Consider the following 14,557-nt stretch of genomic DNA (forward strand, 5'->3'; position numbering starts at 1 on the left):
ACGGCGATGTCTCACAAAGATCATAGGGATCTGCCACCACCTCAGAAAGCAACTTCTGGACCAAAGCAGAAACAGAAGTGGACTCTAGATGTTGATTACTGACATCTCACTAAAAAAGAGTAAATGAATCCAACAGTCAAGTTGGAGGCAAATGAACAGCCGAGTGGACCTGCTTCTGATGGACCACACAGAGTGTCCCAAGGAGGTCATTTAAGATCAGACGGACAGAGGAGCCATGGTATAGATCAGGGACAGGCAAGTCCATGTTCAGAGATCCCTGTCCTGCTCCACAAAGAGGATGGGAGAGGAGTTCTCAATACTTCAAAATGTGGCAATCTTCTAAGCTAAGTAGACATTGCAGTAGAGAGACCAGATTTGGGAACTAGGCTGATCCCATCCCAGTTTTCATGGGCTAGTTTTGCTTTCAGAATAAATTTGAAAGTTTTATTGTGTAATATATTTCATTGGCAACCAACCATCAATAGAACAAAAACATTTCACAGACTATCATCAAACCTCACTTAGTTTTCTGTAAGTATTAAGGCTGAGTCCATTAGCCTTGTGGTGGTCGAAAGCTGCCTCCCAAGCCTGTATTCTCCAGTCTGCCCTACACCTTCCAAACCTAGTGCTCTGGAGTGTTAACAGGCAACTGGAGATGAGAAGGTGGTGGGGATGATCCGATATTGCTGGCGAAGCTTGGGGCAAGTTAAGACAAACAGGCAAATGTGCATTCTGAATGCCGTAGAAGGACAAGGAGTCTACTCCCCTCCCCAATGTTTAGACCTCAGAATCCATTCTATTTGGCTGACCTTTCTCACATATATTTCTCAGACACACACACACACACACACACACACACACACACACACACACACACACACACACTTCAGAATTTTAACGTTCTAAGAAATCACTTGGGGAAACACAGAAATAAGCATAACTGGCTAGAGAAGAAGATGTCATGTCCAGGAAGAAGTTACAGCACAAAGGTTCTTCTGAGCTAGGTGGAGGAGCGTATACCTGCAACCCTGTGCTAAGAGGCACAGGCAAGACGATCATTAATCATTGCAAGTCTAAGACCAGCTGGATCTACAGAATGAAATCCAGACCAGCCAGGGATACATAGCACAATTCTGCCTCAACAACAACAAGCAAACAAAATAAAACGAAAACAAAACCCAAGGATTTTCTACTCAAATATCTTGTAGTAAGGAATGCTGTCAGGTAATTCAAGAGGAAAATCAATATTTGGAACTCTCAAGAACACAGGAGTTGTTGTTTTGTGTGTAAAGTTCAAAGGTCACAGGGATAAATACATAGCATTCCTATGTTTGTTGACCCTTGCCTCTCTAAACTGGGGGCTCACTGGGGACAGGTTGGGAGTGAGAGTCGTGCAGCTGGAAGAGTTGTGGTAGCCTTTCTAGGCCACTCTGACTTCACACACTAGTATCACTACTCTGACTCAGTGGCAGCTGGAACACCCCTGGATTTTTGCCCTTTGTTTTAAGCTGCCCTCCATCCTGTTCTCTTGTTGGCTTATTCCTGTCTGCACTGAATACTTCTTACATTCAAGTGAAAAGCAACGTAAGGCAACAATATGAACTTAATTTCAAGGGCCAGAATATTTAATGAGCCTACCCAGGAACGTAAATGACGGACCACAGCACAACAGAAGGATTGGTTTAGAATTCAGGTTGGGAGGCATCTAGTGCAAGCCAATGTTTTCTAAGATGAGAAAATCACAGCCTTGTGAGATGAGGTGAGTCCACTCTGTGAGTCAGCCGCTGAGAGGCAGAGGACCCAACATCACCATATCTTCTCTACCCTCTGCTGTCTCAGTGGTACCTGCCAATCTGGTTCGTCAGTCAGAGTAAATCTGATACAGTTGAGGCACAGGCGCCATCAAGAGTGGACACTGGTATATTAACGACTGAAGACAGTTTAGGCTAGTGCTAAAGAGGTGTGTGCGCATACATGGGTAAGGGTGCATAAACATGTCTGCCCGTGGCTCATCCTTGCTCATCTGCACTGCCACCACTTCAATCGGAGGGCTAATAGTTACTGAGCAGCAGGGGCAGGAGATCCTGAAAAGGGTTAACGCTGGAGCCAGGGAGCAGAGATTGGAATCCATCTTTCCTTCTTTTACCTGAAAGGCTTTGAGAGACTTCGTTTCTGGAAAGTTAGACTTTCCAGAGACTCAAGGGGACTAATGCATGCACCAACCTATAGGCTGTGGTGAGTCTAGAAACCCAGTGTGCAGGAGGAGGGGCAGGCAGGGGTCTTGCTGCAAGTTCCAGGCTGAAAATAGACAAGACCTGAGTATTTGCAAAAAGTAGGAGCTGGGAGAGACCACGGGAAATGAGAAAAAAAAAAAAAAGTAGGTTTGATTTTGAAATGGGATTGGTGCCAATTGTATTTTCTTTCTGTTATTTCCATACACAGACTGCAGTAAAGTATTTAAATGCTCCTTTTTTAAAAGGAGAAAAAAGTGCTGATTTTGTATTGTATGGGCTGTCTTCTGAGGACCAGGACTGTTGGTGAAGTATGCTACTTTTGTGACAGAGCAAGATGGGGCTTAAGTTCCTTTCCTGACACGTAATAAAGAAGGTTGAGGTCAACTGACATGTTCAAGGATGCCTCAGCACTGCTGTGAACATGGTAGCATATCCATCTAGGATCTAGAAGATCTCAGCAGAACTGCAAGCCACAGCTGTCTACCAAGAGGGAATATATTTCTTTTCTTAAGGTAAAAAAGAAGAAATTGTTTTTCCTGTTATTAGCTTTTTTTTTTTTTCAAACCCTGAGACATACATGTTGATTTAATAGCAAACTAGTGATAATACCCCTGCATTAAAGCAGATGGCTAGTACTGGATCCTGCTGGTATGATACCAGAATAGCCTCACATAGAAAAGCTCTCTGCTTTCTCAGATCAGCACTGTGGCCATTTCAAAGTAATTTCTTTGTCTTTAGCTGTGTGTTAAAACTCCCCTTTTTTGCAGAGACAGAGTCAAAGATTCCAGGAACTGTTTCCTATAGTCAAAATGCAGCTGTCCCTAAGAGAGGCTCTGTTGCAGAGAAAAGCAGGTGCCCTTCAGCTCTGCATCAGCCAGAGGGCAAGACTGGTTCCAGCAGAGTGATACCCAAACGCCTACTAACGTCAGCATCGTGGTTAGCTGATGGCTTTTATGCAAGCATTCAAAAGAAAGTGGCGATCCAGATACATTATTTAAGCAAGGCGTAGCCGGGGAGGTTATTTTAGTTTGTCATTCATACTTCACTTCCAGGAAAATCTATTTTAGATGTAATAAGAGTAGCTGACATTATTTCACATTTACTGTGCACAAGTGTCAGATAGATGCTTTTGTCTTTTAAATACACAAAGAACAGATTAAAATTGGAAATCTCAAGGCTCAATATTGGGTTTGGTTTTTGACAGTTGTTCTAGGTGGTCCTCACCAGCCTTGAACTTCCAATCTTTCTGTGTCACTCTCCTGGGTGTCAGGAGGATTACAGGCAGGTGCCCTTAGGCCGTGCTTTCAGAGCTCCCTCAGTATTTTATGTGTTGTGGAATTACTTAGAAAACCAACAAACCTAATGTTTCTGTATTATTTTAAGTGGAAGTATGTGTTGTAAACACATACTTACAAGTGCCCTACAATTCTGTCATTGCCAGTGGTCCAGAGAGTAGCAGGAAGCAATCAACACCAGCATCACCTGGGAGCCAGCCCGACATGCACTGTGCCCAACACAGTCAACTTCGAGAAGCACTGCCCCAGGAGAACTGGTTTACTTGTAATCCGCAGACATAGGAAGCCTGATGGTTGACTGGGATTTTTTCCCCCTCTTATTTAGGCTTTATTGCTGGGAAGTTCAAAGCCAAATCTGTAGCTCACTGTTTGAGAAATTGCCAAAAAACCTCAAAAAGAATTGCATATCAACTTTGCCGAGGCTTAGAGTGACTTCTCTTCATTTCCCCCAATCAACCTGGGGTGGTTCGAGTGAGAATGGCCCCAGAGGCTCCTGTATCTGAATGTTCGGTTCCCAGTTGGTGGACCGTTTGGGAAGGATTAGGGGATGTGGCCTTGGTGGAGGAGGTGTGTCACTAAGGGCAGGTTTTGAGGTTTCCAAAGTCCAGCCAGGCCTGGTCTCACTCTGTCTTCTGCCTATGGGTCAGGATTGAAGTTTTATTGCTCCAGTGCCGGGCCTGCCTGCACGCATGTTCTCTGCCACGATGGCCATGAACTGCTGGGAAACTGAAAGCAGCTCCAGACTGAATGCTTTCTTTTGTAAGTCATCTGGTCATGGTGTTTCATCACAGCACCGGAACAGTAACTAAGACGCAATCCCTGTAAGCTACCTCTGACACTCTTTCAAACCACAAGGCTCACACATAACTGCACAAACACAGAGAGCACTTACTGTAGGCTGCCCTGTCATTCTGTGAGCATGGGCTCATGTCACTGCAAGTGCTTATTTTTGTTTACAGTGTTTTATGTTAGGTCAAGTACAAACTAATAAAGGATTTTAGAGAGAGACAAAAATGAAAAGGAGGCCCTGATATGTGGGGGGAAGATTCAGAATTCAGGCAAGAATAGCTAATCACAGAGCCTGTTCCACATCTCTCCCAACTAACAGCTACTCACCATGGAGCTTATGATGTGGACTTGGAGCTCCTTCTGTTAAGTGAAGTAAGCCAGACACAGAAGCATAAAAATTTCATGTTGTTCTCTTGTGGAATGAACAGAGAGAGAGAGAGAGAGAGAGAGAGAGAGAGAGAGAGAGAGAGAGAGAGAGAAATAGAAGGGAAACTATTTGGGAAGAGGAAGGGGGAAGGGGAGGATCAGGAAAAGGCAATGGGAAGTGAACATGGTTACATTATGATACACTTGAAAAGATGGCATTGTGAAACTGGTTACTAGTATACAACAAGTACACATTAACAGGAAGAGGATGAGGAGGATGAAGAGCTATAGCAACTGTTGCTGATTCATCTCCCATGTGTGAACTGATTTCGGGAACTTCAGAAAACTGAAATCTGATGAGTTGATAGGGGACTGCTTTCACAGGATACAAAAGGAACTGTCAGCTCAACTTTGTTGCTGTTGTTTTAGTGTGTGTGTGTGTGTGTGTGTGTGTGTGTTGTGTTGTATGCATATATGTTGAGGTCAGAGGAGAATGTGGATGTCCTTTCCACCTTACTCCTTTGAGACAGCGCCTCCTGTGTCTCCCCTGACCCCCACCCCCATCCTGGGGTTACAGTTGTTTACACAGGCATGCCTGGCTTATTGGCACAGGTACTGGGATTTGAATTCAGGTCCTCATGTTTGACACAGGTGTTCTCATCACTGAGCTGCCTTTCCAGCTCCACCACACCCTCACACTCCTCAGCCCAGGCTTAGTTTTAAAGTTTGAAGAAAAGATGAGAAATGTGCCTTGGGGTTTTCTCACAACTAAACATAATTATTAGCCTCAGTGTGGAGATCCTCTAGAACTCAATGAGTCATTAAGTTGAGAGGGCCTCTGATTTTGTCCTTATTAAACCACGCTATTGATATTTCCATGAATAGTTGCATAGATCTGAACTCATATTTTGAAAATTTCTAAGGTAAGATTGGCTCATTTCTTGTAGTTTTATAATCTCCCTGGTATTTTAAGCTAGTGGGAAAATGATTTTTTTTTAACTTAAAAAAGATCCATCTAATCAATTAGCTATGGTTTCTTACACTGGGGCTGGGATTGTAGCTCAGTGGTAGAGTGTATGCTTAGCAGCAGCAGGCACTGGCTTTCATCTCCAGCACCAAAAATAAAACAAAACTAAAACTAAAAAGACATTATCTTACTACACTGTCAAAACTCAGGCCTCCCCTCCTGTGGTTCTGGTTATGTGGTTCTTCCACCTGTGGTATTTATCTGCCCCTCCCACCCCCATCCACTCTTCCCCTCAGAAAACCATGACACAGCAGCTCACATTTTGCCCTGATTCCTGCTGTGAGGAGCCAAGGGCAGGCTGTCTGAGGCTGGAAACCCCAGGGTATCCATTAACGGAGAGCTGTTAGTCATCTCTGCTCTCCAGAGGAGAGTGGATGAATGTTGACTGTTGGGGGCCTCAAGAAAGTAGATGGGAAAGTTCAAACTAAGGATGAGAACACTTAAAGACAGAAGGTCCCTTCCCCTCCCATATCCGCAAAAGAAGCGAGAGAGAACAGTCCGGAAGGCTAATCCATCAGAGGAGAATTAGCTTTGCCGAAAACCATTTACTGGGGAAGCAGAGGCAGGAGGCTCACTTGAGCCCAGAAGTCTGAAGCCAGCCTGAACATACTAGTGAGACCCTGTCTGGAAACAACAACCATGACAAAAGCCAACAAAATACGGAAACCAAAGAAAGAGGGCCTCCTGGATTTGAGGGTACTCCCTCTAGTCTAGACAAACAAGTCACCACAGTGAGCTACAAGCCTGGATTTACCTTCATTTAATCACTTCTCCATCCTTCTACCCCAGGCAGCCTTGCCCTTAAGTTATATGAAAAGAGGGTGCAGTTGTGAGCCTCTTGTTGAAGTCTAGAAGTAGAACCCATAGGGGTTAAAAGCAGCATTTGTCACCATTAAATAGCCAGACTTTTAGTTAAAACAGTCATATGGGAGCAGTAACTCCAAAGCATGGCAGATTCAGAGGAGCATAAAATAAGGAGAATGTTGGGAGCCATGAGCTGTAGAGCCAACAATGACTGTGCACACAGCACCTCTTCACACCGCACTCTTCACTGCCTCTCCTCCACAGGCCACATAACCCTCACACCGTTCCAGTTTCCTATACCAGGCAGAATTTGTAGAAGTGTAAGTTTGCACCGTGACCCAAGGGAGACTTCACTCTGTGTGTCATCGGATGATGCATGCCTTGACCCCTTCCCACGATACTTTCCAAAGCGGGGAGCAAAGTGTTAAATGCTGGAAGAAGGCAGAGCTGGGGGTGAGAATAAAACCCTTTGCAAATAAATAAATAAATAAATAACAACCATCTCTTGGGGCCCTGGGATAGTGCTCACCTTTACTTGGTCTTGCATTTATGAAAGATAAAATGTGTGGTCCCTGTCACAGCATAGTGCATCTGATGAAAAAGTGAGTGTAGTGCGCCCTCAAGTGGCTGGACGGTGTACTAAAACCAAAGCTTAGGAAAGAAAGAACATACAAGACTGTAAGGAGGCCGTTGGCTCTCCTGAATTTTTTCCATTCTTAGAAAAGAGAAGATTGTTGAGTTTGGGAGCAACATACCAGGATGTGGGCTCTGTATGCCTGATTTACAACTAAGCTGGAGTTGGTTCTAGAGCCAGAAATCATTTTGTTTCCATTCCTTGGCTATTTCAAATGGCTTGATTTTGCCCGCTGCTCATCCGAGGTAAATGGTTGTTAGTGAAGTTCTAGTCACTGCTTGCTAAGACTAGTAAAACAAATACTTGGGCTTTCTCTCTTAAGGCAGAGCTCTTTAAACACTTCTTCAAAGGATGAAAAGCAGGAAACCGTCCAATGAATAGACATGCATGAAGGGTTGTAACGTTAAGCTATCCCATTATAACATAACCATAGAGCAAAAGGCTCATCAGCACAAGATTAACTAAGTCAGAGAACATACATAATGAGACTGAGCACAGCTCTGAAAAATCAAGAGCGATTCTGTGCATTCATAAAAAGTGCTCCGCACACCAGGCTGCTCAGGGGGAGTGGGGGTGGGGGGTGGGTGAGGATTCTGCTCTTTAACGTGTGACCGGAAAAATGCATATACGTGCAGCTCACATCTGCAAGGAAGCATAAGAAAATGGCTGCCTCCAGTGGTCCAAAATGGGCCTGAGGTACATACTCTTTCTATCTGTTTCGTTCACTATGGTTTCTTTGGTAAATATATAAATTTAGAAGCCTGCTCCTTGGTTTTAGCAGGCACAGCAGACACTAGTTTGTGGAACAGAAGCTTTTATAAGCGGGCCGTTCCACATACACAAATCAGCTGTTTCCAAAGAGGGGAACTCAGTGGCTGGAAGTCAGGAGTGGCAGGGAGAATTTTCACTCTGTCCTCAGCATCTTTAGTATTTGGAACCTTGGGAGAAGTTCCCTATTCCTTCATAAGGAAAACTCAGACAACTCTTGGAACAGTGAAGAATGGAAGGTGCCTTTGTAAGGCATTCTTTTTAAGGAGATTTAAATAGACAAGGTCCAAGTTTTTTATAAACTACCAAGATTACTCTGTAATTGTGCTGAGGTGAGCACACGGGCAGGTGGGAGGCATCACAGCACGAAGACCGCTGTCCTCATGTGAGAGGTGAGCCGCTGGGTTAGAGCCTCTTGGCATCCAAATACTTGTTCTCTGACAAACGCCACCTGACTGCAAGTCAAGGTGCACACTGAGCCTGCTTCCCAAATCAAGAGGATGAAGAGGCATGCCTCTCTAAGTCATGGCAGACCTTTGGATGACCCCGTATAGTGGAGGACCTAACTGAGGGTAGATACAGAGGGTGAAACCATTTTTTAACAAAGGGCAGCTCCTGAGCAGGGCCCTCCAGAGTGAGACTGGACACTGTGTGTCATGCCCACACTCCCCCACCCCCACTCAGCACCGAGGAGATTCACTCTAGAAATAATGATAATTGGGTTTAAACTGGGAATCTATTTCACTGAAAACAATCAAGTCCCATTTAAGGACATGCCCTACGTCCCAATTCCTTCCCAAGTACTTTGGGCTCATTTCTTTCCTAAGAATCCTACTGACTAAACCCAAGCTCCCGGACGATCACTTGGAATCAGCCTGACATCCATTCTGCGCCTCTCTCTCCTCCAATATGCTGCAACCCTCACAGTTCCATTAAGACTTCACAGGGGCATGCAAGGCACTCCTTGTTAGGCCAGATCAGACTTTCTGGTCTGAGAACACTCAGCTGAATAGGAGGAGGCCTGGAAACAGCTAATTATCCATCAAAGAAACTGTTCTGACTGATAGCCTTGTTCTCAGCAAGCACCGTCCTCCAAAGCAGTCCAATAATTAGATAAACAAGAATTCGGAGGCTGGGCTGAGAGATGAAAACGTACTTTATGTGGCTTTCTTTAATGTAATCACTAGTTAAAAGGTCGGCACGGAGTTAACAAGCTCATTACAAACGCTTCGCCTGTGATCTCTGCACACACCCGCATGGCAGCTCCCGGATAAGATGCCCTTGAAGGCCTTGCTGGGACTGGGCCCCAACTCACTGCTTTTATTCTGCTCCCACCACAAGGCAGCTGGTACCTCTATTGCCAGCTGTTGGGCATCAGGAAAAATAGGCTAGGGGTCGATTCCAATGTATTCTAGACTCGCAAACAGCGAGTCTTTAAATAAAAGAAAAAAAATTGTGGGCAGAGAAATAGGAATGCAAGCTCAGACTTGGACAATCTTCTTTTGTCAACTTTAGTTTCCCACTTTTGAAACTGCTGTAATTCTCTTGGTGACTTCTCAGAGCTGCTTGCCTGGGTCAGTCTCAAAGGACACCTGTCTAGTTCAATCCCTCCATAGAAGTTGGACATTGGTACTGTGGGCTAAATACATCCTCCCTGCCAGTACTGAGCAAGTTGGATGTGGTTTCAGAAGACCAGGGTGATGTGAAAGACCCAGTCACTTTTGGGAATGATACTTCTCAATCGGTAAAGTGATTTCAACTCTCTGAGCAAATGTTCATTTTATGAATGCCTGATGCTTGGGACCTCTGAGCAGTTCTGTTACGATGGGCCTTCTCCTTTCTTTATAGCAACCTGACTATGGTAGAGGTAGCTGGGGGCAGCATCCACACAGGATGCACCTGGAATGGGCCCTAGTAATCCACAATGAGTTGCTGGAAGACACTGCTGAGGCATAGCCAACGAAGGAGTTCCCCAGGAGGTGGAGGGAGGCAAGGCTGAGGGTTGACATCTGTGGTAGCTCCCTTCATAGTGAGGCCCTATGTACTGCAGGCTGGTGAAAGGGACCCATCTGAACCTAAATTTCTGGCTTTGTCAATGGCAGCATTTATTGTTTGGCACACCAGATGCATTTATTCTCTGTAGGTTACAGCTTTATAAAGTATTTATAAGTTAAGCCTTATATCACATACGTGAGATTATGTTTCAAAAGATTTATCCTTGAATGGACATGCTCTTTGGTGTCCATTTTCACGTATTTCATTTCCTTGGACTGTGTAGTGGCTTAAATGAGAATGTCTCCCCTAAGCTCATATGTTTGAATGTTTGGTTTGCACATGGTAGAATTGTTTGGGAAGGATTAGGAGGTGTGGCCTTGTTGGAGGAGGTGTGTCACTGGGAGTGGGCTTTGAGGTTTCAGAAGCCCATGCCATTTACAGTTAGCATTCTCTTCCTCATGTTTGTGGACCAGATGTAAGCTCTCAGCACATGAGGACCAGAGAGAAAACACTAAAATTTAACATCATAAGAAGTTTAAACAACATGCTTTCTAAATTCCTTGAAGTTTTCATGTAGCAAGATTCTGGGCCAAGTTTGTTACAACTCTCTTTCCATTCGCACACTGGTGAGACACAGCAGCTTGGAGCTAAGAACAGGTCCCTCCTCCACCAAACTGGAAAGAAGTGCCTTCCATCACTTCTAAGAGTGAAGACCTGGTTCTAGAGGCATGGCCTTGACCATCCAATGGCGTCAGGCCCAACCAAAGAAGATCAGCTCTGCATCTGCAGGTCTGTTTCTCAGGACACCATGCTGGGTGCAGAGGATCTGCCGAGACTTGTTCTCACTCCCACATTCTGAACAGCTCAGTGCACAGCTGCATTCCAAACCCTGCACTGAAGTGATTGAGGGATAATGTCTGCAGTAAATGACTCCTGCGGCTGATTAGATGCTGAGGGGCAGTTGGGTAGCTACAGAAATCACTTGGTGTGAGTTTATTCCCATGCCACAAGCTTCATCTTCCAATTACAGGATAAGGTTTCCACAAAGATGGAGTCACAGCATCTGGAAGCAAACATGGTCATGCCTTCATCTTCCTCTAGGGAGTAGGGAACTGAATGTACTGTCTATAAGTGCTTAGCTCTTTGAGGAGGGAGACTTAAGGCTGATTCGATGTTTAAGAAAATGAGGAGTTGCTTCAGGAAGAATAAAGTTGGGGGACCTGTGTGTCTTACAAACACCAGAAGGAAGAGCTCCATTTGGCACCTGAGTGTGTTTCTCATGGTAACTTTTTACATAGGGCATTAGTCACCTGTCCTTTCCAGGTCTCACGGTAGTGAACCTGTAAGAGGCATGTGTGGTGGGGACAGGTGGGCTCTAAGCCCCCTTGCATGTCACATAGAAAGAGTGGGTAGGAACCGGAGAGACAGGAGTTCTCGTGCACTGCTAGGAGAAGAGATAATTATTCAATTTGGGGGTGGAAAGTAGCAAAATGAATACAAAGAAAAACAAACATCACCTGTAACCCAGTCAGCTCACTTTTAGGCATATTCCCTGGGGAAACTTTTTCACGCATTCACAGAGGAACAAGACACCATCTGCCACTTTGCAGGACTAGCAGAAAACACAAATGTTGAGGCTAGAGAGATGGCCCAGCAGTTAAGGGCACTGCTGCTCTTCCAGACAACACAGGTTCAGTTCCCAGTGACCACACGGCAGTTCCCACCCTTTGTCATTCTAAGTCTGGGGAACCTGCCCTCTTCTGGCCTTCATGGGCACCAGACACGCATGTGGTGTGTAGACATACATGCAGGAAGACACCCATGTGCTAAACTCAATAAATTAACTTAAAAAGAAAACCACAACCGTCAGGCTGGGGAGACAGCTCACTCACAGGCTAAGTGATTGCCATGTAAGCATGAAGATCTGGCTTGACACCTCTGTCTCACCATGTAAAAACCCCAGCATGGCATCATGAGTTTATAATCCCAACACTGGGAAGGCAGAAACAGGAGAAACACTGAGCAGAGAATCCAGACTCATTTGTGAGCCCAGGTCCCAGGGACAGACCTTGTCCCAATAAACAAAGTGGGTAGCTCCTGAAATTGACCTCTGGATTACACACACACACACACACACACACACACACACACACACACACACACACACACACATACACACACACACTTAACAAAAAGCAAGTAAAGAAAAACAGATAGTGAATTGGATAAATAAAATATGGCCTCTTTAGACAAAGGAATAGTAAACAACAACAACAAACCAATATGGCTCTACAGAAATCAATACTGGTACTTAAAAAATACAAGTTGTTCATAAGTTCCTACTGGCTCAACTCATGACAACATGACTAACTCAGAAAGAAAAATGAGCAGCTGAGCATAACGAATCAAGTGAATAAAACGTATGAGTGCACAGTAATACTCAAAAGAGAAAAGGAAAACACTATTGAGTGAAAAAAAACCAAAGTGCTTAATACACAGACTGTGAGGCCCAAATAAACATGACAGCATCAATATGAACAGGGGTGTGTGTGTGTGTGTGTGTGTGTGTGTGTGTGTGTGTGTGTGTGTAGAACCAGACACATGAAGGGAGGGCACACATAAGCTCATGATAGTAGTTGCTGAGCAGGGCTGTGGTTTGAATGTGAATTGTCCCTCACAAGCTCATGTGTGTGAACACAAGGTCCCCAGCAAGTGGTGCTGTTTTGGAAGGCTTTATGATCTTTAGGGGGTAAAGCATCTCTAGAGGAAGTGGGTCACTGGGGGCCAGCCTGGACTTCCTGTCTGCTTTCCACTTGGCCATGATGAGAGGAGGTGCTGAGGAGGCCCAGATGTCCACCCCTCCACCACTGAGCCACATGCCATCATGCCTTCCCCTCAAACTGTTAATCGACAGAGACCCCACTTCCTTCCTTAAGTTGTTCTTGTCCGGTGTTCAGTCTCAGCAACAAAGACAGAAAGCACCACAGACAGCAAGGCACAGGGACTTGACACGGGTTAAGGGCGACTTCGTGAGATCAGTAAGACTTGACTGGGTATTTTATAGGAAAGTGCAAGCCCCACAAAACGTCATTGACAGATGGTGGAGAAAAGATGACTAAGACAGCATTCTCCCCACATTTCAAAAGCGAAAAAGCATCTCACAACAAACAAGATCACACCAGCAGCAATGCTTTGGATGGATGTGTGCTGTCAAATGCCCCTTCAAATACCCTAGAAGGGTCAGGTGCATGAGGTCACTTGGAAAGCAGAGCAACCTTGCTGTTAGTCCTGTGGTATCTCACTCTTTGCCATCTAGTATTGTAGTCATGCCACTTACACTTAAATAATTGACACAAAGTAAGATGAATTTTTTTCCTCTATCATATTAGCCTAACAACCACATGCTAAATTACTGGCAGCATCTGGGGACTACTTCTGCCACTGAAGTAAGTGGCAGACGAGCTGGGTTTTCAGCTGAAAACCTGGGTTTGGTTTGGTATTGTTTTGCCTGCGATCCAGACTGGCCTGGGGCTCATCATGAAGCTGAAGCTGGCCTCCAATTGCAATCCTCCTGCCTTAGCTTCTGTACTAAGTACTGGGATTAGGCACGTGGCACCATGCCTGTGTAAAACCTTAGACAGCTATGATACTTTAGTCATGTTCCTCTTTCCCTTAAAGTCCTTCTGCATGGAAGGAAGTCAAAGTGATAGGTTCATTTTCTTTTGTCCATTTCTAGTGAGAAGACATCTAGTAAAACCTATTGCAATTATGACTGAAAAAAATGTATTCTTGTTGCACAGAATCAGACAAAACATCTCTAAGAATTGAACTCACAGTTCTCTGTAGTTCTAAGCCATCACATTTAGTTTCTACTCAAACCCAGGAAGTAGGAAGAGGCCGGATTTGGAGGAGTGTATTATCCAAACAAGAGTTCACAATTCTCACCTGTACACAGTGTGAGGGATGTACACTTCCCGTATCGGAAATTCCAGGACCTCCTTGTGTGGACGTGTCCGGTTTTCAGGAAAGGGTTTGACTGGCAGCATCTCAGGGGTCAGGCAGCAGTTCACCACATCAGGAGCTGGTGATATCTCCAGCCTAAGTGAGCCTAGAGCAAGTCATGGGGGAGAAGTGGAGGGGGGTTCTTTAGTAAAACCTATCATGTCAAGAAGGAACCCAGGATTACTGTGCTGGGTTTCCTTCAGGAGAAGAAGGGTAAGCTGTGGGAGTGTATATGTTTTGAGGTTCCTAGAGATACCCTGGGGGAAAGCCTGTCATGCTAAAATGTGAGATGAACATTTTATTAAAGGAAAGTAAGGAGCTACAAAATGAGTAGGACTGGACTAGACCATGTGGGGTGCAACCCTTCTAGGGGGTCACATATCAGACAGCCTGCACATCAGACATTACATGACAATTCGTAACAGTGGCAAGATTACAGTTATGAAGCAGCAATGAAATAATTTTTATGGCTGGGGGTCAGCACAGCATGAGGAGCTGTGTTAAATGGCTGTAGCATTAGGAAGGTTGAGAACCACTGGCCTAGAAGGTCCAGATTTACTACACCACAGTTATACATGTTAAAACACACAAAACCCCTCAAACTTCCTGGTATTGGCAGTAATAAAATTGGTGGGCTTTGGGT

General features: G+C 44.9%; 1 protein-coding gene across 2 annotated transcripts in view; it reads right to left on the minus strand.

Annotated features, from left to right (window-relative positions):
* Window positions 1–14,557, minus strand: part of Dock8 (dedicator of cytokinesis 8) — a 203,397-nt gene that overhangs the window by 89,105 nt on the left and 99,735 nt on the right. For both annotated transcript variants that reach the window (XM_052712081.1, XM_052712082.1), the window contains one exon: window positions 13,858–14,020. In XM_052712081.1, coding sequence (XP_052568041.1) covers window positions 13,858–14,020 — 163 coding nt within the window. The remainder of the gene's footprint in view (window positions 1–13,857; window positions 14,021–14,557) is intronic.

Source organism: Peromyscus californicus, unplaced genomic scaffold (genome assembly GCF_007827085.1).
Source record: "Peromyscus californicus insignis strain IS unplaced genomic scaffold, ASM782708v3 Scaffold_4__1_contigs__length_199733344, whole genome shotgun sequence".
In the NCBI taxonomy this organism is placed as follows: Eukaryota; Metazoa; Chordata; class Mammalia; order Rodentia; family Cricetidae; genus Peromyscus; species Peromyscus californicus.